This window comes from Mesocricetus auratus, unplaced genomic scaffold (genome assembly GCF_017639785.1).
Source record: "Mesocricetus auratus isolate SY011 unplaced genomic scaffold, BCM_Maur_2.0 Super-Scaffold_6731, whole genome shotgun sequence".
Classification (NCBI taxonomy): Eukaryota; Metazoa; Chordata; class Mammalia; order Rodentia; family Cricetidae; genus Mesocricetus; species Mesocricetus auratus.
This window is the reverse complement of record NW_024429185.1, coordinates 12297524-12319670: the sequence shown is the minus strand read 5'-3', so window position 1 is coordinate 12319670 and position 22147 is coordinate 12297524. Positions and strand designations below refer to the sequence as shown.

The 22147-nt window shown below is 37.8% G+C and overlaps 1 protein-coding gene across 7 annotated transcripts in view; it reads left to right on the top strand.

The window, feature by feature from the left end:
- The window catches only part of Nek1 (NIMA related kinase 1), a 122631-nt gene that overhangs the window by 34227 nt on the left and 66257 nt on the right, over positions 1–22147 (top strand). For 6 of the 7 annotated variants that reach the window (XM_040742251.1, XM_040742250.1, XM_040742249.1 and 3 more), the window contains 2 exons: positions 3684–3847; positions 13321–13423. The exons of the other annotated variant lie outside the window; for it this stretch is intronic. In XM_040742251.1, the coding sequence (XP_040598185.1) occupies positions 3684–3847; positions 13321–13423 (267 nt within the window). The remainder of the gene's footprint in view (positions 1–3683; positions 3848–13320; positions 13424–22147) is intronic. 7 annotated transcript variants of the gene reach the window in all.

The following is a 22147-nucleotide window of genomic DNA, read 5'->3' as shown; positions in this document are numbered from 1 at the left end:
TGATAATGTAGCAGCTTTTTTGAATAGTTAGGTACTATGTCTTTAATGTTTATTTCACTTATAGAATTCTATAATGCTTCCACAATAAAAAGTAAATTCTGCTACTGCCTGTACCTATTCCTAAGTTTAAAATATTTACTATGTGAGGCTGTTTGATTTCTGCATAGTTGCTAAGGACGTGGAGTTACAGTGTAATATGAGTCAAAGTAAGGAAATTCCCAAAGGAGAGATGAATGAAAACTGAAAATTAAGATAATACAAAGTTTGTAATTGTATTATGTATAGACAATGATACTTGAAAGTATAAATATCTGACTTCATTGGACAATTGCAAAATCCAAGACTTCTTGGCTGCTTCTGGCTTTTTTGTTTTAGTTTTAGAATAGTTTTGTTTGCTTGGTTTTCTCCTATTATGTTTGAGACAGGGTCTCATGTAATCTTGAGTGGCCTTAAATTCAGTACTAGAGAACCTTATTAGAAGCAGGAGGATTAAGATTCATTATAGACTGTCTCTCCTAGAAATGACTGCATAAATTAGGTCAGAACATTGGCAATATCAGTGTATATATTTATGTGGAAGGAGAGAAATTTTGTGGGGTCCTACCCCAAGACAAAGAAGTACAGGCAACTGGACTGCTGGAAGAAGGAGAGTTACCTCTCCCAGAGATGAGCCCCCTTACTGGTTGCCCAATGAGAGAGGTCATCCCTGAAACTGTATGCACACACAGACGCAGGACATGCACACATAGGCACAGGCACACACCCAGAACAGCAAAGAAAAAGAAGCTATCAATTTTGGAGAGGAATCGGGGCTGGAGGGGAGAAAAGTGATATAGTTCTAGTTCAATTAAGAACATTAAAAAAAAAAGAAAATTAGCACTAGAAAAGAAAAAATGAATAATTGTTGACTTAAAGAAGATTCAAGGTAGAATCTGCATGCAAATCCATCCACACCATAGAAATAAAAGGCAGATCAGTGGTTTTTCATTGACTAAGGAGCAGGAGGGCTGTATCTTGGAGTAATTGTGGTTGTGGCAGCGGTTACATGAATTTGCTCATTCATCAGTATTCATCAAACTAGTACCAGAGAGGTTGCTCAGTGTGTAAGGTACTCACCATCAGTCCTGATAATGTGAGTGAGGTCCACAGGATCCACACAGTGGAAGGAAAAAACTGACTCCTCTGACCTCTGACCTCTGACTTCTTCTAACCTCCACTCATGCTCCCTAGCACACAGACACACAAGATAGAAACACAAAATAAAATGGTGAAAATAGTCACAGACCTGTGCTTGTAATCGGTAAGTTTTATTGTTTGTAAGCTGTGCCTCAGTAAAGGTGATTTTTAGAGCATTCTAACACAGTATTTTGACATTTTGTGTAGGCATCTTCAGAGATGTTTACCGGTTTCACTTTACTAGAAAGAAACATTAGAATTATTTAAAGTCAAAGTCTTTCCATTGAACTGAAGATCAGTTTTGGAGAAGATGTGACCACCTTGTAACAGAACTGACTTTTTAAAATATTTATTATGTATACCGTGTTCTGTTTGCATGTCTGCCTGCATGCCAGAAGAGGACACCAGATCTCGTTACAGATGACTATGAGCCACTTTGTGGTTGCTGAGACTTGAACTCAGGACCTCTGGAAGAGCAGCCAGTGCTCTTAACCTCAGAGCCATCTCTGAAGCATGAATTCTGACTCTTAAAGTGAATATTTTTAAATCTTTATTTTTGTATCTGTGTATGTACATGTAGAGGTGAGTTAGTGGGTGGAGACCTAAAGAGGGTATCAGATTTCCTGGAGCTGGAGTTACAGGTGGTTCTGAGCCACTTTAATATGGGTGCTGGAAACCAAACTCTGCTCCTCTGGGGGAGTAGCACACCCTCTTACTCCCTGAGCCATTTCTCCAGCCCCTTACAGTACAAATCTTGAGGGTGTATGGGGTATATGAGAAGACCTCTGTGATAGAACTTACCACTTAAATATCTTTCTGATTTCTGCCAACTTTTAATTTGTTATCTAATGTCACTTACTAACTTCTCTTGAATTGATTTTTTAAATTGCTTATACAATATCAAGAGATTAAGACAATTCTCTCCTTGGATTTCCAAGAAACTTCTTTTAGTTGATTCTAATACTAGTTTTGGGTTTTTGGTGGGGGTGTGGAATTGAGACAAGGTTTCTCTGTGTAGCCCTGGCTGTCCCAGAACTCACTTTGTAGACCATACTGACCTCAAACTCAAAGATCTGCCTGCCTCAGTTTTCGGAGTACTAGACTTAAAGGTGTGAGTCCCCACCACCTCACTGTTCTAATATGAGTAGTTTTAAAAGGCCACCACTCAACTTTTCTCTCTTGATTTCAGTGCTGTTAACCTCTACATATGAGGTCATTGACTTTTCTCTTTTCAGTGAACTTCTTCCACCAGATTTCTGTAGTATTTCACTTGTTTCATTTGCGCTCATCTCTTAGCCATTTCTAACGGCTTTCCTAATCATGAGTTCTTCTGTCTTGAGTCCTTAGATTCTGACCTTTCTCATTTGGTCATTTCTACAGGAAATCCCCAAGTCTGTTCAGCATTTACCTTTTCATTTACACCCTTTCTTCCTGTTTTCTTACCTTGCTGTCATACAGCAGCCCTCTAACCAGTTTTTCTGCTCCTGTCTCTCATTTCTGCGTGTGTGTGTGTAGTGTTAATTTAATGATCTTAAAATGTTTCTGTACACTGGTAAGTTTTAAAATGCTTTCTGTTGTTTATTTCATGAGTTCATTCTTCCCAGACCCAGTAGTGCTTAGCTCTCGCTCCTTTCTTTTTCAGGGTGTAATAAATACTCTACTTATCTTCCTTATAATAGTGTTCATGCTCACACTTCCTTCCTCTCCCTATTGCAGCATACACACAAAACATATGCATATTTTATTTCAGTTACCTTGAGTCTTTTCTGTGTGTTTTTAAAAATACTATTATCAAGACTGGGTTAAATAATATCTATCTCCAAGAGTTTTAAAATAAAATAGATTTTTACCTATGGCCATTTTTTTGTCTGGTTTGTGAATCTCGTTAGTTAGAGTGTAACTACTTGATCCATTTATTCACTCACCATATGACTGGAACGCTGCTTTACTTTCATGGGTTTTTCCAACTTGTTTGAAAAATATTAAGAGTAGCTATCTTTTCCTTCTTCTGTTTGCATATGAAATATATTTTAAGCCATCTTTTTACCTTCATATCTACTTGGTGAATAGATTTGTAGTGTATCAAAAATCACGTTTTTTAAATAAAAATTTTAACTGATATAATCAAATTCTGTTTGAGTTCTAAACATACATAATTAAACTTGGTAGAACTGACTCATACAAAATGTAGGATCTAAGCATGTTTCAAAAGCTTCATAATCAAGTTTATGTTTTTCCTCATTTATATGAATTTAGTGACATCTTAATGTTTTTGTCACATTGTTATACTTTACTGTTAGTAGGAAGACTACTATGGGAACACAGATTACTTATATAGGAAAACATTTTAGTATGTGTTTTGGCTATGTGTTTAATATGTTAAAACTGAGTAATCGTTATTTTTAAAGTTAAGCATTGAAACTGACTTTTTCTTTTAAGGGTGGCTCAGGCCTCTTGGGCCCTATGAGGTAAATATGGCATGTAAGAGCTCTTTGTTTAATCCCTAGACTCCCTTTTTTGGCAGTGGAGGGGCTTTCTCTCCATCACCTTGTTCTTCTCGAGGGCAGTATGAACATTACCATGCCATTTTTGACCAAATGCAGCGACTGAGAGCAGAAGATAATGAAGCAAGATGGAAAGGAGAAATATATGGTCGACGGCTCCCAGAAAGGTATGGCTGTGCTCTGTTGAAGTTGCTTGTGCTTTGCTTCAGAGAAAGTGATGAAAATCACTGTGAGTAGTTATCTACAGAGGAGTTCCAACTGGAGTTTGTCCAGGATTTCCCAGTGGGGGGCAGGTCACCACCATTTCCCTGATGCTGATGCTATTAGAAAAACTTTGAAAGGCTGAAGGCCATGTCTAAACAAGCCATTGCAAACAGGTTAGACTGTGCTGATTCATGCAGTCATCCTGTGTATAATTTTGTCTTTTATCTTTTTGGTTGTGAGCCTAGCCTTTAATGGCTGAGCCATCTCTCCAGCCCTTGTCTTTTATCATATCTACACTTGTAGATGTTTTTCCAGTGTTTACACAGAACAGTTTTTGCTCCCTAGATATTGTAAATCTTCAAGTGAGCATTTGACCCTTGATTACATTATGACAAATGTGTAGCTCTTCATTTCAGCCAGATTATTGTGGCTTCTTTTAATGTTAGACAGAACATACTGTTTAAAGGAAGGTGTAATAACTGTCTGCCAACATATGGTTATAATAATTTGAATAAAGCAAAGCATAAATTTAAAGAGAATCACACTTTTCATAAAACTCTAAAGCTTATCTACTCTTTGGCCTTTCCTCATTCCCACTTTTCTCTTTTTTGTCTTAAAATGTTTCCTCTTCCTTTTCATCAATTTTTCCATTGAATTAACTTGATAATCAACAATAGCTGTAATTTGTATAATTTTTTTCTTTTAAGTATGCATATGTGCTTGCTTAGCAAGTCCCATTTCTTTTGTCAAACACTCTGGTGAGACACTATGAAATTTTAGTTATCCTTTTCTTGTAGTTTTTAAGTGTTAAAAAATCTTTCATTTCTTTTTTAATAATTAAAATATATGAGTATGTTTTATGAAAATAATTGTATTGGAGGAGATATAGCTTAATTATAGAGAACTTGTATAACATGTTGGTCTCTTTGTTCACTTTATAGAAAGGTTATGGTAAAAATAAACGTAAGATAATGTTATGATTACATTATAAATTGTTTGCAGAAGCCTGAGGTGTGAAACTAGCTATAATATCACTACCAGCACCACCACCACCACCACCACCCCACCCCCACTTTGAGGAAAGAAAGCTATACACTCAAATTACATGCATAATTTTGTTCAGTGACAAAGCATATATTATCTTTGCAATGCGATGAATTGAACCCAGTTCTTCAGCATGATAGGTACTACTGAGTTATTTACCTATCCTAGGCCAATTTTGTATGAGGTTTTTACCCTACATTCAGTAATTTGTACATTTTCTTTGTATTTTAAATTAATAGACTTGACTTTTAAAACAATTTTAGGTTTCCAGTAATACTGGGTAAAAGTTCAGAGTGTTCTACATATGTACATTCTCTATTTCAGTATCCTTAACAGAGTAATAACATTTATTACAGTTAAAAAATCTGCCTTGTTCATTAGTAAACACACTCTTGATAGTGTATGGGGGTATAATCGCATATAACTACTGTTGCAATACCATTCAAAATAGGGTCACTACCCAGAAAATTTCTATTCTACCTTTTCCCCTTCCCTCTTAAATAACCTTGAGAATGACTTGTTTTTCTGCCCATTGCTTCACTTTTTCCAGACTTCTGTTTAGTTGGGATCCTGAAGTGTCACCTTTTCATATTGGTGCCTCCCACTCTATATTTAAGTCCATCTCTTTTTGGGACTTGATAGTTCATTTCCACAGATGCCTGGTGAAGGCACCTTGATTGCATGCAAGTTATTGCAGTTATGAATATAAAGTTTTGTAAGAAACCACAGAACTCTTCCAAACTTGTCCTGTTCTGCATTCTCACCAGCAGTAAGTGAGAGTTCTGTTTCCCCATATTCTCTCCAGCATTTTGAATTAGTGTTTTGAATTGGGGCCATTTTACTTGGTGTGTGATGACATCTTGTTTTAATTGCAATTGCCTTGCATGATGTTGAACATCCTTTCCATACTTCTTACCTCTGCATAAGCATTTTGGCAAATTTTTTGTTTATGGTTTTTGCTTTTGGGGATGATGAAAGTTGAGGCAGGTTTCCTCTGTTGTGTATCCCTGGCTGCCCTGGAACTTGATCTGTAGACCATGCTGGCCTTGAACTCAGAGATCTGCCTGCCTCTGCCTCCCAAGTGGTATGATTGAAGGTGTGTGCTATCACCATCTGGTCTTTTGCCTAGTTTTTAATTGTGTTTTTATTTTTGTTGTTGTTGTTGAGTTTAGGATAATGGTTACTTATTAGTTATGCCTCCAACTACACCAGATGGAAAATTAAGCACAAGGCACAATAGGCACTTGACCGCTGACCTATATTCTCACTCTAGATGTCATTCATAAATATCATCTCCCAATTTGTGACTTGTGTTCTCATTCCCTTGATATTGTCCTCCACAGAATAGACAGTTGTCATTTTAATGTAGCCTCTCTTCGGTGTAATATCTAGAAACTTGTTACTGATTTGCAAGATGATTCAACAGGTAAAGGTATCTGCCACTGAGCCTGTGGACCTGTGTTTGAACCCCAGGACTCATATGGTAGATATCTTCTGACCTCCACACATGCCTGTTGTGTGTGTGTGCACGCTCAAATATACATGCAAATAAATAAATAAATAAATTTTATTCACTAAGTTGTTATCTTCATGCCCAAGTTCAGCCGTGTGTTTTTCCTCTGTTGTTTTCTAGGAGTTTTATAGGTTAATATTTTACTTTTAGGTCTCTGATACATTTTGAGTGAAACTTTTGTGAAGGATGTAAGATTAGTATCTAGGTTTATTTTTCTTTTGCATGTGGATATCCAGTTGTTCCATAATATATCTTGAAAAGATAAATCATGTTTTCCTCAAATTAACTATGTTCTTTGATCAAAGATCAATTGGCTGTTGCTTACTTTGAACTGTGTTCCTAATTTATTTGTCTATTCTGTGACCAATAACCACAGTGTATATATTACAGACACTGTAGAGTAAATCTTAAAATTTGTTTGGTTCATTACTCCAGATTTTCTTCTTTCAGTACTTAGTAGCTTATCCTGGGTTATTTCTTCTCCATTATAAATTTTAGATCAGTTTGTTCGTAACAACAAAGCTAACAGTTAACTTGCTGAGATTTTGACTCAAATTGTGAATACACCGATAAGTATGGGAAGAATTGACATGTTGACAGTATGAAATCTTCCTATTATGTCTGAAATCTTCCTCGTTCTTTGTTATCTTTCAGCAGACTGTTAATGCTTTCTTCATATAGCTCTTTGTGTGTTGTTAAATCTGTGTCTACTATTTCATTTTAGGGGTCACTAATATAAATAGTAATGGATTTTATATCAACTTTCACTTATTCATGTTGATGCATATAGGCAGTTGGCTGATGTACTCTTGCTGTGATCTCTTACTAAATTCAGAAATTCTTTTTGTCCTTAGACAGTCATGTCATCTGTGAACAAAATCAGTTTTATTTCTTCTTTCTCAATATTTACATGTTTTTTCCTTCTGACATTAGATAGTACCCCAATATGTTGACAAAACAGTGACAAGAAACAAATATTCTGATCCATGCTTCTCATCACTAAGTATTATGCTAACTGGCTGGACATGGTGACACACAACTTTAATTCTAGCATTTTGGAGGTAAATCTCTTGAGTTTGGTGCCAGCCTGGCTTACATAGCAAGTTCCAGGGAGAGCCTGTCTCCAACAAACAACAAACTTAATACATTACACTAACTTTTGGTTAATGAAATTATAGAGTTCTTTTAACAGGTTTTCTTCCACTGTTTTCCTAAATGAATGCTCAATTTTATAGATATGTTTAAAGTACTAATATGCTCATATTACCTTATGTAGTTGGTTGATGTAATAGATTTTATATGCTAGATTTTATAATCTGAACCAGCCTTATGTGCCTGAGATGAATTCTATTTCATCTTTTATATACATTGTTGGGTTTAATTCTCTTTTTTTATTGAGGATTTTTGTGCTTATATTTATGAGTGATACTTATTTACTATTCTAGTGTCTCTGTAACTATACCAATGATATCTTTTATATTAGACATTAGTAATTTATATCTCATCTCTTTTATTCTTCACCTTGTTGGTGACTTACTGAATTATTTCATCTTTTCAAATAACCAGCTTTGGAATTACTGGATTGTTTGTTGTTTTGTTTGTAATCTATTGACTTACTTACAGTTTCATTGACTTGCCTTGTTTGTTTCTTAGTGTCAGGGTCCCATGAGACTGTCCCTAGAACTTGGATCCTTTTGCCTCTTATGTCCTGACTCCTGAGATGGCAGGCATGTGCCATCACACCCAATTACAACTGTAATTATTATTTTCCTTCTACGTTCTTTGTATTTAATGACTTTTCTCACTCTATTTTCCTACATTAAAAATGATGGTTGATTTTAGACTTTGAATAATATTTATTTGTGGTACTATAGATTTCCGAATAAACATGACTTTCTGTTTTTTTTTTTTTCTCTACATGTGTCTTCAAACTTAAGGTGGGTTTTTTTATAGTCTATAATTAATGGGGTTTTCTTTTTGACACCTCCACTCTTGACAGTCTCTAAAGGGATTGTTGATATATTCTGGTTAGTGTGTGCCATATTTGTTATGTTTTTTTCTTTCATGCCATGTTTTTTTTGTACTTCATTTTTTAGTTTCATAGTTCTTTTTTTTGTGGTTTAAATTGAGCACTTTATGTGATCCTGTTCTTAATATATCAATTACATGCTTCTTTGTAAACTTTTTCTTTGATGATGCCTTAGATTTTGCGATACACATGTAAAACAAACCAGAGTCCTCTTTTATATTATGTTTATACCTCATAACCTCAAAATGCTTCTAATTTCTCCCTACTATTCATTATGTTATTACTGTCATTTATGTCACATCTAGGTGTGCATGGATATGCATAAACAAATGCTTCCCTGCTGTTCCTGTAAACAAGCTAATGTCAGCTAGATGAAAGTGAGATAACTTTATCTTCACTTCTTCCTTTCTTGATACGCCGCTGCTGCTTTATTTTACTTCTCAGAAGAGCTTCGTTTAACTTGTCTTTAAAGCAGGTATAATGACAACAGATTTCTCTAGGTTTTGTCAGAGAAAGTTTTTCTCTCACTTTTTGTTAGAATAAATATTACAGAGTACAGAGGTTAAGATTTTTGTTTGTTTTTTTCAGCAGTTAAATAATTCCCTCACTTTATTCTTTGTGTCCTTTCTGGGGAGAAGTTAAATGTAATTTTTATCTGCTCTTAATATACATATGCGTTTTCTTCTTTCAAGACTTTATGTTTGATTTCCCAAAGCTTGGCTGTGGTAGGGTTTTTCTGTTTGTGTATTTTGCATTTTCTGCTGCTTGTTCTCAGTTCTCTGGATCTTTGGTTTAGTGTTTGACACGAATCCAAGGAATTCAGGGTCATTATTGTTTAAATGATGTTTCTGTCTCTCTAATGTCTCCACAGCATGCATGTTGCGCCTTTTGTAATTGTCCCACAGTTCTTATATGTTCTCTTTGTTTTGGTCTTTTCTTTTTCTTTCAGTTTTGGAAATGTCTTCTACCATACCCTCAAGATTAGGGTTTCTTTTTGCAGTCTTGTCCAGTCTGCTAATGAGCTGCTCAGAGGGATTCTGCATTTCCACTGTAGTCCATTTGGATTTAGACATTTTGTTTGTATATTTTTATCAGAATTTCATGCTTCTGCTTACATTATCATCTGTTCTTGCATGTTACCTACTTTTTCCCATTAAAGATATTCCTGCAGAAGAGGCAAGGTGATAAGATGAGCTTTTCTTACCTTTGTTCATCTGTACCTTCTCTTGCCTAGAATAACTTTGCCTTTGTCCACTTTGAGCACATAGAACCTAGTCATTATTATGGCCTTGGTATAGTTCTGTAAAATAGAAAATAAAAATTAAATGTGAAACCTAATTGAGGATAATTTGGCCATAGACACTTTTCTTGAGTAACTGTTCCCAATGAAAGAACACAATTGTTCTTCCCTGTCAACACCATAGCTGCTGATGTCCTTATTCCTGTTCTACCACAATTCTTAGTCTATTTTAACATCTTTGTATGTTGTTGTCCTAGTCTCAAAGCCTCCTAGTATTTATCTCTGAGTTGTATGCATGTAGTTCTTCTGTTGTTAATATAGGGTGATGTTTTCCTAATACTAAGTGATGATGTTCAGTATCTTTGCATCTGAATTCTTTTTTTCTTTTTGCTGTTGTTTAGTTTTTCTTTTTTTTTTTTCACTTGCTTTGTTTTGAGACAGGGTGTCTTAGTCACTGTTCTGTTGCTGTGAAGAGGCACCATGGCCAAGCCAACTCTTATAAAGGAAAGCATTTAATTGGGGCTGGCTTACAATTTCAGAGTTCAGTCCATACCATCATGATGGGAAGCATGGCACTATGCAGGCAGACATAGTGCTGGAGAAGGAGCTAAGAATTCTACATCTGGATCCAGAGGCAGCAGGAAGAGAGGAGCCACTGGGCCTGGCTTGAACTTCTGAACCCCAGAGCCCACCCCAGTGACACACTTCCTCCAACAAGACCTCATGTCCTAATCCTTTAAAGTAGTGTCATTCTCTATGAACCAGTGGGGGCTATTTTCATTCAAACAACTATGCAATGTCTTTACATAGCCTTGATGGTCTTGTAACTCACTGTGTAGATCAAGTTGTCCTTGAACTCTCAGAGATCAGCCTGCCTCTGCTTCTTGAGTGCTGGGTTTAAAGGCATGTGCCACCGCACCTGACCACTCCACCTGAATTCTTAATAGAGTTTAATGGAAAGAATGAATAATAAGTAAATTATTTTCTCCTCACCCCCTTGAGCCTTCTGTATTAATTTGTGCCCACAGTTTAGCAGTTTTACTACTTTAAGAATAGCAAAAAACGAGAATCTGAGCACCAATACATAAGAATATGTGTTATAGATTATTCAGGGCATATATGAAGTTGGAAAAGGTAAATGCGTGTAGAAAATAAGTGTAGTTTCTAGATTTGTAATATAAGTCATAAAACTACTCAAAATGGTTGATTTTTATCAGTTAAACACTGTATCCTGGAAATCTGTTTTAGTCATTGTATAGTTAGGGTGACTATGGTTATGATGAACGCCATGACCAAAGCAACATGGGGAGGAAAGGATTCATTCATCTTACACTTCCACATCACAGTTGATCATCAAAAGCAGCCAGGGCAGGAACCTGGAGGCAGACATATGCAGAGGCCTTAGAGGGGTGCTGTTTACTTGCTTGTTCCCATGACTTGCTTAGCCTGCTTTGTTAAAGAACGAAGGACCACCAACCCAGGGAAGGTACCACCCAACAATGGGCTTGACCCTCCCCCATCTATCACTAATTAAGAAAATGGCTTGCAACCTGATCTTATGGAGGCATTTGCTCATTTGAGACTCGCTCCTCTGTGATGATTCTAGCTTGTGTCACACTGATGTAAAAAGCAACCAGTACAGTCATCTTTACGTCTTCACAGGTTGATATATTATGACAGATAGTTGACAGTTAATAATTCTTTGTTTAATAAATCATAAGAAAGGAGAAATCATGTGTAAACAATCATCAAAGATTTTAAGTGTCTTTGAAAGCAGCCAGTCATATAAAACCAGCGTAATTAAACAACTAAGGAAATAGCTGTTGAATGTAGCTGCACTTTTAAATACATTGAGCAGATAGTGTCATGTATACATAAGCAGTGTGAAAACCTATAGATCAAGACCACTATACATGTGATCGTGGTATTTTTGTGCAATAATTCTAATAGTGTTTGCTAGTTGGCGTGTCATACTGGCAAACACTACATAGACCATGTCTTGGACTGGCAAATTAAACACGTTTTGCTTCTATGAAGGTTGAAGTCAGTGCCATCATGTTGCAAAGCAGAGAGGTTGGGGGCTGTATCTAATTGCAGGTGGTGGTGTATACTTCCAGGACCCTCAAAAAGATCCTCACCATGTAGTCATCCATTTCAGATGACATGTCCCAGCATGATACTTGATACTTTGTCTACCCTCTTTGAACTCCAGCTTACATAAACAGGGAAGTAGCAGAACAGGATGCTGGCTTACCTGGATGTATGCAGAAGCATGCTGAATTCAGACCAGATGCCCTTAACTGATCTCAGTTTTATAGTATATTCTAATATGTCTGCGAGCGGATAGCATATGTGCACTTCAGAGGCATGAACTAATCTCTTGTTATTACAAACCTACTCAAGCTAGCATAGCTTGGATTTCAGAAATGTCATGTGGATCTACAGTAACCATCTGGAATAACTGAACATCATAGTAATTGGCTCTTAAAGCAGTTATAGATATTACCTAATCCTAGAAAAGTCCTGTGATGGAAGTTCTAAAGAATTTCTTTTAAATAATATGTAAAGTAAAGGACCGCAGACTGCTATCATTCATGGGGAAATAGTGCAGTAAATTTTAGACTCTTCTTTTCAGAGACTTACTTTTTAATGTGTCTGTGGATAAGTGCAGATGCCTGTGGAAGGCAGAGGTGTTAAATCCCCTGGAGCTGGAATGATTGGTGGTTTTGAGCCATCTCGCACCCGTGCGAGGAGTGGAACTTAGGTCTCTATAAAAGCAGCCTCTGAGTCATCTCTCCAGTCCCAGATTTTATATTTTTACAGATAAATTTCTTAATTAAAATATGTTTGTGTTTCAGTTGTTGCTTTAAAAAAGTTGAAGAAATGATTATTTGTAGAATGAGAATTAGACTTTTTAAAATGTTACTGGGAAATAGTAACAGAAAAGGCATTATTTCATGACTTTTCCCCCCAGAACATAACTTAGTTATTGCCCCCACAAAAAAGCTACAGGAAGTTTATATGCCATACTAGCCACAGTGCAAGTAGAACCCAGACAATAACTTGCTCGTCCTTCTTGCTCTTCTCCAGATTTAACCCCACTTGATGTTGTGCTGTGAGTTTTCCTGATTACTAGATCTGGGATATTTCTGCGTGTTTGTTTCTACCCATATGTTTGTCATGATAACCAACACAACATGGAGTAAATGTTCAGTAAACGTTTACCACTTTAATTTGATGTCTATACACAGCATGTTTACATCCTTTCATAAGTGTCAGCAAAAGATGCCAAAATGTTACAGGGAAAAATTAAAGCCAATAACTAGTGTTACTTTTCTATTTTATGGAACACAAAGCATACCATATGAATACAAAATGAATCTTGTCGAGATTTTGAGGTAGTGTTAAGATTGTACTTATTTAAAAATAGTAAGTAATGTGATTGAGACAATAGAGACCAATATACACACACACACTAATTTCTTCTTTACAGAGAAAGTGTTTATTTTGTTTCTGCTTTCATGTTCTACAAGGGGGAAAAAGCAAATGATAAATATTTTAATTTGGAATTTAATGCTCAAGATAGCTGACTGTGATTTGTCCACAATAGGCAAAAAGGACAGCTAGCTGTAGAGAGAGCTAAGCAAGTAGAAGAATTCCTACAGCGTAAGCGAGAAGCTATGCAGAATAAAGCCCGAGCCGAAGGACATGTGGTATGATATTTTTTTCTTGAGATTTTGAACCTGTCAATCTTACAAGTTAAGATCTGGAATGATGTAAAAGAATTATGATGTAGCGGTCTGTATATAATAAAAGTTATTGAAGGTGTTCAAAAGTAATGTACAGATTATGTTTTCATATATCTTGTTTATTAACCTGTTTTCTGATGTCTTTTATTGGTATCTTTTATGCCAAAGGTGAAATTACATCATTATTTTACATTTTCTTTCTAAAGGGTTGAAATAGGTATGACAATCTAGATATTCATATTAGAGAAATAAGTTCTTAAATTGCTAAATTTTCTTCCTAATATACTTTTTGTTTTCAGTACTTTTAAGTAGCAAAGAATTTTAGAGGAAAAAAGGGGAAATAAATGTTTGAATGTAGATATGTAAAACTGTATTTCTTGAAAAGTGTATTAGAAATAAAATTATTTTAAAACAGCCAGTTAAGCCAATTAGAAAATTAAGTCACTTACCTAAAAAATGTATTAAGTTCTGGGATAATCATCTAAATAGTTAAAATTCTCAATAGCTCTTAGTTGTGGTGTGCCCCAAATGTCTTTTGATCTTTTGTTCACAAAGCAACTGAGGATTGCTTCTGTCAGTTCATCTCCCTGTGGAGCCTGCTTTCATGTAGCATGGGCGTCAAGGTGTTTCTGTTAGACTTATTACAGGTGGATTATAGGCTTATAACTGGTAACTTTGTAAGTTTCTTAAGGTATTCAATATAAGGTTTTTTCCCTTTGAGAGTATATTATAGAAAATAGTTACAGGTTTAATTGGCCATCTATGTTTTTAACACACATTCTCCAATTACTTTCTTAATATCTGAAATCAATCTGTATTTGTGACCTTTCTCTTCTGTCAGGTTCAGTGTAACTGGCTTTATGTTGAGGCCTTTGATCCACTTGGACTTGAGTTTTGTGCATGGCGATAGATACGGATCTATTTGCATGCCAACATCCGGTTATGCTAGTACCGTTTATTGAAGATGCTTTAGTTTTTCTATTGTATAATTTTGGCTCCTTTGCCAAAACTTAGGTGTCCATAGGGGTGTAGATTTATATCAGGATCTTTGTTTTTATTTCATTAATCCACCTGTCTGTTTTTATGCCAATACGAAGCTCAACCCTGTACTACCAATAGTTCCTCATTATGGGGTAGGGCCTGTGGATAAGTACTTCATCTGTGGCTGAGTTGATTTTACAAAGGTCTTGTATAGGTAACCACAGCTGCTGTGAGTTCGTGAATTCCATAGCCATGTCATCTAGAGCAGTGGTTCTCAACCTTCCCAATGCTGCGACCCTTTAACTCAGTTCCTCATGCTGTGGTGACCCCAACCATAAAATTATTTTCATTGCTACTTCCTAACTATAGTTTTGCTACTGTTGTGAATATCTGTGTTTCCCAATGGTCTTAGACAATCCCTGTGAAAGGGTCATTTGACCCCAAAGTATTATGACACACAGGTTGAGAACTGCTGTTCTAAAGACAGATTTCACAGCACTTTCCCATTCTTTCCACTGCCTCTTCTGTGATGCTCCCTAGCCTGTAAGCCTTCCTTTTCTTTATTTTTAATTAATTGATTTTCATACAATATATTTTATCATGATTTTTTTCCTCCCCATCTACCCAATTTTAGGTTCTCTCACTGTCTGTCTTTCTCTGCCTTTCAAAAAACAAACAAAAACAAAAAACTTTGTACGCATGAAGAAGTATACATGTGAAGGGTTTGTTTCCGTGCTCACTTGTTCATTTCCCGTTGTACTGTGAAGATTCTGCTCTGTCATCTTCCTTTCGCTGTTGCTAATGAGATAGGACGCTTTTAAGCAGCTGTTTCTCTGATAACTTTTAGGCCTACTTTTCTACCCTTGATATTTCACATGATTATTTTTCAATTGTTTGTCTTGTTTAATTTTTCCTTTGACTTGACACGGGTTCTCACGGATTTATGTAGCTCTCAGTATATATGCTTATCTTCAGTTCTGGGGATATTCTCACTGATTATCTCCCTGATTACTGTTTCTCTACTTTACCTTTTCAGGAAAACTGCTCTCCACTGAGATTATAAGCTTTGTGTTTAAAGTTCTTTCTTTTAATGTTTTGTTTCTTCTGTCCTTTCCCCCTTGATTTTTCCAGCTCACTGATATACCTAGCTCTCACCTCATCTACTCAATATGTTTGTACTTCAAAACTTTGCTTATATGTTTCTAGATTCTACTTTAGGTTCTCTTTAAGCTCCTCTGCTGTATTCTCATTTTCCTGATGTCCCTGGTGTCATCTTATTCTTGGTGCATACTGGTAAATACTGGCTGTGCTGCCTTGGTTCCTTCAACTTAAAATGTGTTAGCTATTCCATGGTATTGGCAGTCCTCAGGTGCTCATTGTTAGAACAGCATGTGCACTATAGCTGTTACCTTTCCTGTGAACACTGTCCAGGGAGAACAGATGAGTGGAACCCTCTTACCGTAGCCATTCGTACTCGCTGTGGAGCATACTCACACCCTCTGCCACCACAGTCTTTCTGACATGCTTTTCCTTCTGGAGGGTTCACTTTGGAAGCCAATGCCATTCCCTTTCCATACTACTGAATTCCTTTGGTCTTTGCAGTACCAACCTAAATCCTTGATTTTGAATGCTTAATGCTAACATGCACTGCCATAAAAGGGCACCCTTTCTCTTTGTCTCCAGTACCACCCAGAAGCAAATGTAAAATCACAGCATTTTAATCTGAGAATGTGTAGGAAGTGGATCTGGGTTGTTTGCTATCAGTAATTGGTATATTTGGGGCTGGAGGGATAATTAAATACTTACTTGACATGCAAAAGACAGTGAGTTTTATCTTCCATGTTGTAAGATTTTAAAAAATGTTTCTCCCTTGTCTGGTCTAGGTACTTGAATACAAATCTAAAGGTACTTCTACCTGTATTCCTGACAAATCAGTTTCTGTGCCTGCCTGCCTTCCTCCTTCCGTCCCTCCCTCTTCCCTCCTTTTCTCCTTCTTTCTCTCTCCCACTTCCCTCCCTCTTGCTCACCTCTCTAGACGCTGTGGATATTAGTTTATTTCATTTTATTATTGCTTCCTCATTTTAACAGAATATATATTTAGTATATCTTCAACTTATCCTGGTGTGTGTACATATGAGAGAAGATTATCCCCCCACCCCACCTCATAATTTGAGAAGATCTGTCATAATGGCAGGGGAGAGCATGTGGCACCTCCTTATGGCATCAGCAGTCAGGAAGAGGAGAGAACTTGGGAAGGAAGGAACTAGCCTGTAACCACCAAGCCCTGCTTCCAAATAACATGCTTCTTCAAGTAGTTCTCACCCTCTGTCAGTTCCACAACCATCCAAAGCAGCAACTCTAAGAGTGCCAAGTGTTCAAACACGTGAGCTGTGGGACTTTACATTCAAACCGTAACATTCTCCCCCAGCACAAAGGGGCCCAGACTCACATAGGCTTCCGTGTAGACGGAAGTTTCTGTCCCTCCTGGTCCCACAGCTGTTTAGTCCCAAATAAACACACAGAAGCTTATATTAATTATAAACTGTTTGACCAATGGCTAAGGCTTCTTATTGGCTAGCTCTCTTAATTATTAACCCATTTCCACCAATCTATGTGTCTCCGCTTGGTCTTGGCTTACCAGAGAATGCCTGGGAATCCTACCTTCCTGGTAGCTACTTCCTGGTAGTTGTCTTGCTAGCAACTCACTCTCTGTGTTCCTCTTCCCAGAATTCTCCTAGTTTGGTAGCCCCGCCTATACTCTGCCCTGTCTACTGGCCAAAACATCTTTATTCATCAACCAATAAGAGAAACATATATTGACCACATGCAGAAGGACATCCCCCATCACTTCTGTGTACCTCATAGTATAAAATTCAGTAAGACTGCAAAAGTCTTCATGGTCTTACAGTTCTGATGCTTTTCACAAGTCTTATCTAAGACTCAAAGCAAATTACATACTTCCAGTGTGCAATGCACAAAATAAACATCTACATTCCAACAGATAGGAAGGGTATTTGATTTTCCTTTCTGTTGTTGTGTGGAACACTCTGACCAAAAGCAGCTTAGTGGAGGGGGAAAAGGGGCTTATCTGAATTGCACTTGCCAATCCATCACTGGGGACATTCAGTTGCTACAAACTCATGCAGGAATTTGAAGCAGGAAACATGACCTCTAAGTTAGCTAGCTTTCTTAGACAACCCATGACCTCCTGCCTAGAATGATACCACCCACAATTGACTGGACCCTCCTCTGTCAGTTAATAATCATGCCCTTGGAGCAGTCTGATAAAGACAGTTCTTCAATTTAAACTTATTTTTTTCATGTAATTTTAGGCTGTATCAAGGTGACAATTAATGCTAAGTGGGATAAAGTGATAGCAAGGAAAAGATACAACTAGAGCTGAAACACAACTGTGTTCTGTCCCTACAGCTTGTGATGGTATCATCTGAGCTTTAATGGGCTGGGTAGCCCACCTCTGTACTTCTGTGCAGAGTGTAGGGCTTCACTCTTGGATTGAGTCCATTCAATACCTCAAGTTCAGCATGACAAACATTTCAACTTGATCACATCTTGCATATCATCTGGTCTCTTTTGTCACTTGGACTTTATAGTCCACTCAAGAGCCTTTTGCAGTGTACCTAACCCTTTTGCATGTTGCCTGACCTCACTGACTTTCTGGGACCTTTATGCCAGGCTCTATGAATGTATCCAACTTTGCATCATTTTGCACGCCGGTAAACCTGGAATCAATTATGCAATGACAAGTTCGGCTGCCAGTCGGAGATGTGGTCTGGCCTCATTGCCTGTAGCTGCAGCACCCTCAGAGTGCCTATATGGCTGTAACAGAGAAAACATTAATTAGAAATATCTGGAAGATTTCCTTGTTCAGGGACTATCTTTTCAAATAAAAGTTTTGAAATTAGTTCACATTACTAACCCTGCTACTTTTGTTTAGTGGAGTCTTGCTCTAAAGACTTCTCTCCTGTTGTTTTAATATACAGCTCAGGGGTTTCTTTTTAATATTTTTTAGCTATGATAGGCCCTGCTGTATTACTTTAATCAATAAACCTCCTTTCCTCAACAAAAGATATTTTCACATCTTTGTGTTTTATATTACAGTAAACCTTGAGAAGTAAACAGGAAGCTTGCCATAGACTAACTGCATGTCACATTGTCTTGAATTTTCTTTTGCCAACAAAGTAATCCATTTAATCAAATTTTCAGGACATAGGCAGATCACAGCCAGATTTTTGCTAAACATACTATGACTGGCTTCTAGGCCCATTCACAAATGAAATCCTATTCACCCTCTGAAATTCATGAGCCTGCTTTTACTCTCCGAGTGCCTCTCAGCTTTCTGCTCTTTCATTCTCCTCCCAGAACATTTCAGTCCTCGCTACTCACAGCTTTCTGGGGCTTCTTTAGTCCACAGCTACACCATTCTTCCCACAAACAAGTTATGAAAGCCTCCAAACCTCATGGCCCGGTTACAGTACAGCCGTCTCACTCCAGGAGCTAGTTTTCTGTTTCGTTTTCTCTCTGTTGTGACAATACCTGACAAGAATCCACTTCAAGGAGGAGAAATGTGTCCTGGCTTACTGTTTCAGATGACACAGTTCATGTGACAAAGGTATATGACAACTGTTTAGCATTGCCAGCGATCAGGAGCAGGGATTTTAGGAGTTACGTTTTTCCAAGATACATTCTGTTAATGCAGAATTTCGCATGTTTTTAGTACCTATTGTGTATATGTATAAAACTGCCTTAAAAAGGGGATTATATGAGAATTCTGTATTTTTATTATGTTTGGGTAGTTGTGTCATATATTTCTTGTTGTAATGATTGACTAATTTGACAAGGCTATTTTTATTTTTAAGAAAATTGGGAGTGGTAGGAATGTAAAGATTAGGAGAGTGTAAATTTTTTTTTAATTTATTTATAGATTTCACATCATACGCCCTGATCCCATTCATCTCCCCACCCCTTCATATTTTTTCTTCCTTTTTAAATTTAAATTAGAAACTAGCTTGCTTCACATGTCAGTCCCATCTCCCTCTCCCTCCTCTCCTTCCCTACCTCCCACCAGGTCCCTCAGTCCCCCGTCCAATCCCCACTCTGATCCCTGGGGAGAGTGAGGCCCTCAATGGAGGATCTCCAGAGTCTTGTCATTTCATCTGGGGCAGGGTCTAGGCCCTCCCCCAAGAGTTCAGGCTGAGAGAGCATCCCTCATTGTGGGATGGGCACCCAAAGTCCATTTGCATCCCACCCTTCATATTCCCCCTCTGCCCTTGTAACCTACCTCCCAAAATAAAATAAAATTTCAAAGAAAGAAATCTCATCATGGATGCTGTAGTGTGACACATTATGTCACATAATAAATCCTTTAGTTGATACATCTTACTTGCAAGTGTTCATTGTGAGGAATCAGTGATCTGGTTAGAGGCCTCTGATTTCTGCTACACTATCAATACTGAGCCCTCACTGGGACTCTTCAATATCCCGTTGTCCTATGTCATGGTGATCCTGCAGCTTTGGATCTGCAGGACTGGCCCCTTCACATGCTCCAACAGTTAGAGGTGGGGTGGATGTTGTGGTGGGCCAAATCATAGCTCTGGTTCTGGGCCATGACTGGATTGGTCAGCTGGCCAGCTCTCCCTCATTTTCACCACCAGGTGAACTCTCCAGCACTTTCTTGGCCAGCTCACCCACTCCAGCAAGAGACAGGGCCTGTTTTCCTGTTCTCCTGTTCTCCTGCTCTCCTGCTCTCCTGCTCTCCTGCTCTCCTGCTCTCCTGCTCTCCTGCTCTCCTGCTCTCCTGCTCCCAGGGACCAGCTCACTGGCACCTACACTATCAGGGCCAGCTCTACTCTGTTGTCCAGGCATATTGTAGGGACTTCTCTTCTAAGTGCTGTTGCTGTAGCACCATAAGGAGCAGGGCCAGCTCTCCTACCTACCACAGGTAGGGAAGGATTGGTGGGGAGCATATCTCCCTAGGTGAGTATAATTTATCTCTGTAATTGTTAGACAAGAAAAATGTGCACTAGTGCATTAGGCAAAATTATCCAGCAAAGCATGTAGAAACATTAGAGTATATATTTATGAAAGAGGATTTAATAGATTTGACTCACAGTTAATCATAAAAGTAGAAAAGTTCTGTATGGGAGTTTGTGGGCCAGGGAAGCTGACAATGACACAATCTGGGAAGCCAGTAACATCCAGACATAAGATATTAGTATGAGAGTCACCAGTCTCTGCAGAGACCTGGAAGTCCCATGGAAAATTAACTGGATCAAGTCCAAATGCTGAGGAACCTGGAGTCTTTATGTTCAAAACAAAAGATGTAAAACATCTGCTTTCGAAGAGCTAGAGAAGTAGATTAAGCGGTTCCCCTTTCTTTCTTGGCTGTCTTTTTAGAATTATCTCTTTGTTAATAATTTTATACTATATTTAGAGATGATAGATGAGATGAGGTAAAGGAGCAATTGTTTAGACTTTAATTTTTTGTTGTTGTTTGTTTGTTTTTCGGGACAAAGTTTCACTGAGTAGTCCTGGCTATCCTGGAGCTCTGTTGACCAGGCTGGCCCTGAACTCACAGAGATCTGCCTGCCTCTGCCTTCTGTGTGTACACGCGTTTGCAGAACCAGAGAACAACTTTGTAGAGTCAGCTCTTCCCACCTTGACCTCAGTTTCAGGACGTGAGCTCGGGCTGTCAAGCTCACATAACAAGCGTCTGCACTCACTGAGTCACTGCAGCGGCAGGCTCCCAGGAAAGTAGACCAAATGTGCAATGCCTTCCTCGTCACCAACGCTCTGAGGAGCCCACATTGACACACACTAACCATCAAAGTGTGTGGGTTCCGTTAGGGTTCCCCTTTGGGTTGTACTTTTGGTAGTTCTGCACAGATACGAAATGACATGTGACCACCATGTACTGACACACACAGCTCTTTCACCACTGACTCTAGGGAGGATTTCATAGAAGAACATACTACCCATGTTTCTACAATTTGACATGATATAATTGAATCATAATAAAATTTACCAGTGCCAAATGTCCCAGTGAGTAATTGGCAAGCATATAATCATGTGTATATTGCTTTATCATGTTAACAAACATTTCTGCTATTCCCCCAGTTTCCTTATGCCCCTTCAGTTGATCAGTTCCTTACTGATCTGCTTCCATTCATTCTAGTTCTGGAACTTTTTAAAAAGACATTTACTAAAAATTCTGAATCAAAATATGGTATTCCCAAGTGCTAAGGTTCAAGGTGTGTGCCACCACACCTAGCTATATTAGTTCTTTTATTCTTGAGTTACATTCTGTTGTATGGATATACCTCAGTTAGAGTATTCATTCCTCTGTAGAGGGACATTGAAGTTGTTTCTAGTAATATGATCTGGTCATTCAGTTTACTCAGTTATACGCATGCCCAGATAATCGACTCACCTGTCCTCTTGTGGAACCTATTTTCTGAGTTGCCATGTCTAATTATAGTATGTCTATGATCACTCCTTTAGACATCACTGGAGAAAATCAAAGCTATGAAGATGATGTTTAAACTATTTATGATTTGTACTTTCAGCATTGTGTTATCTTCGATGCCATACTGTCATTTGGGGGCCTTATAATAGTTATGTCCTATCTCCTTTTAACAGCCCTTCTTTAATCATACCTTTATGTAACCTTTAATTATATTTGTTTCTCCC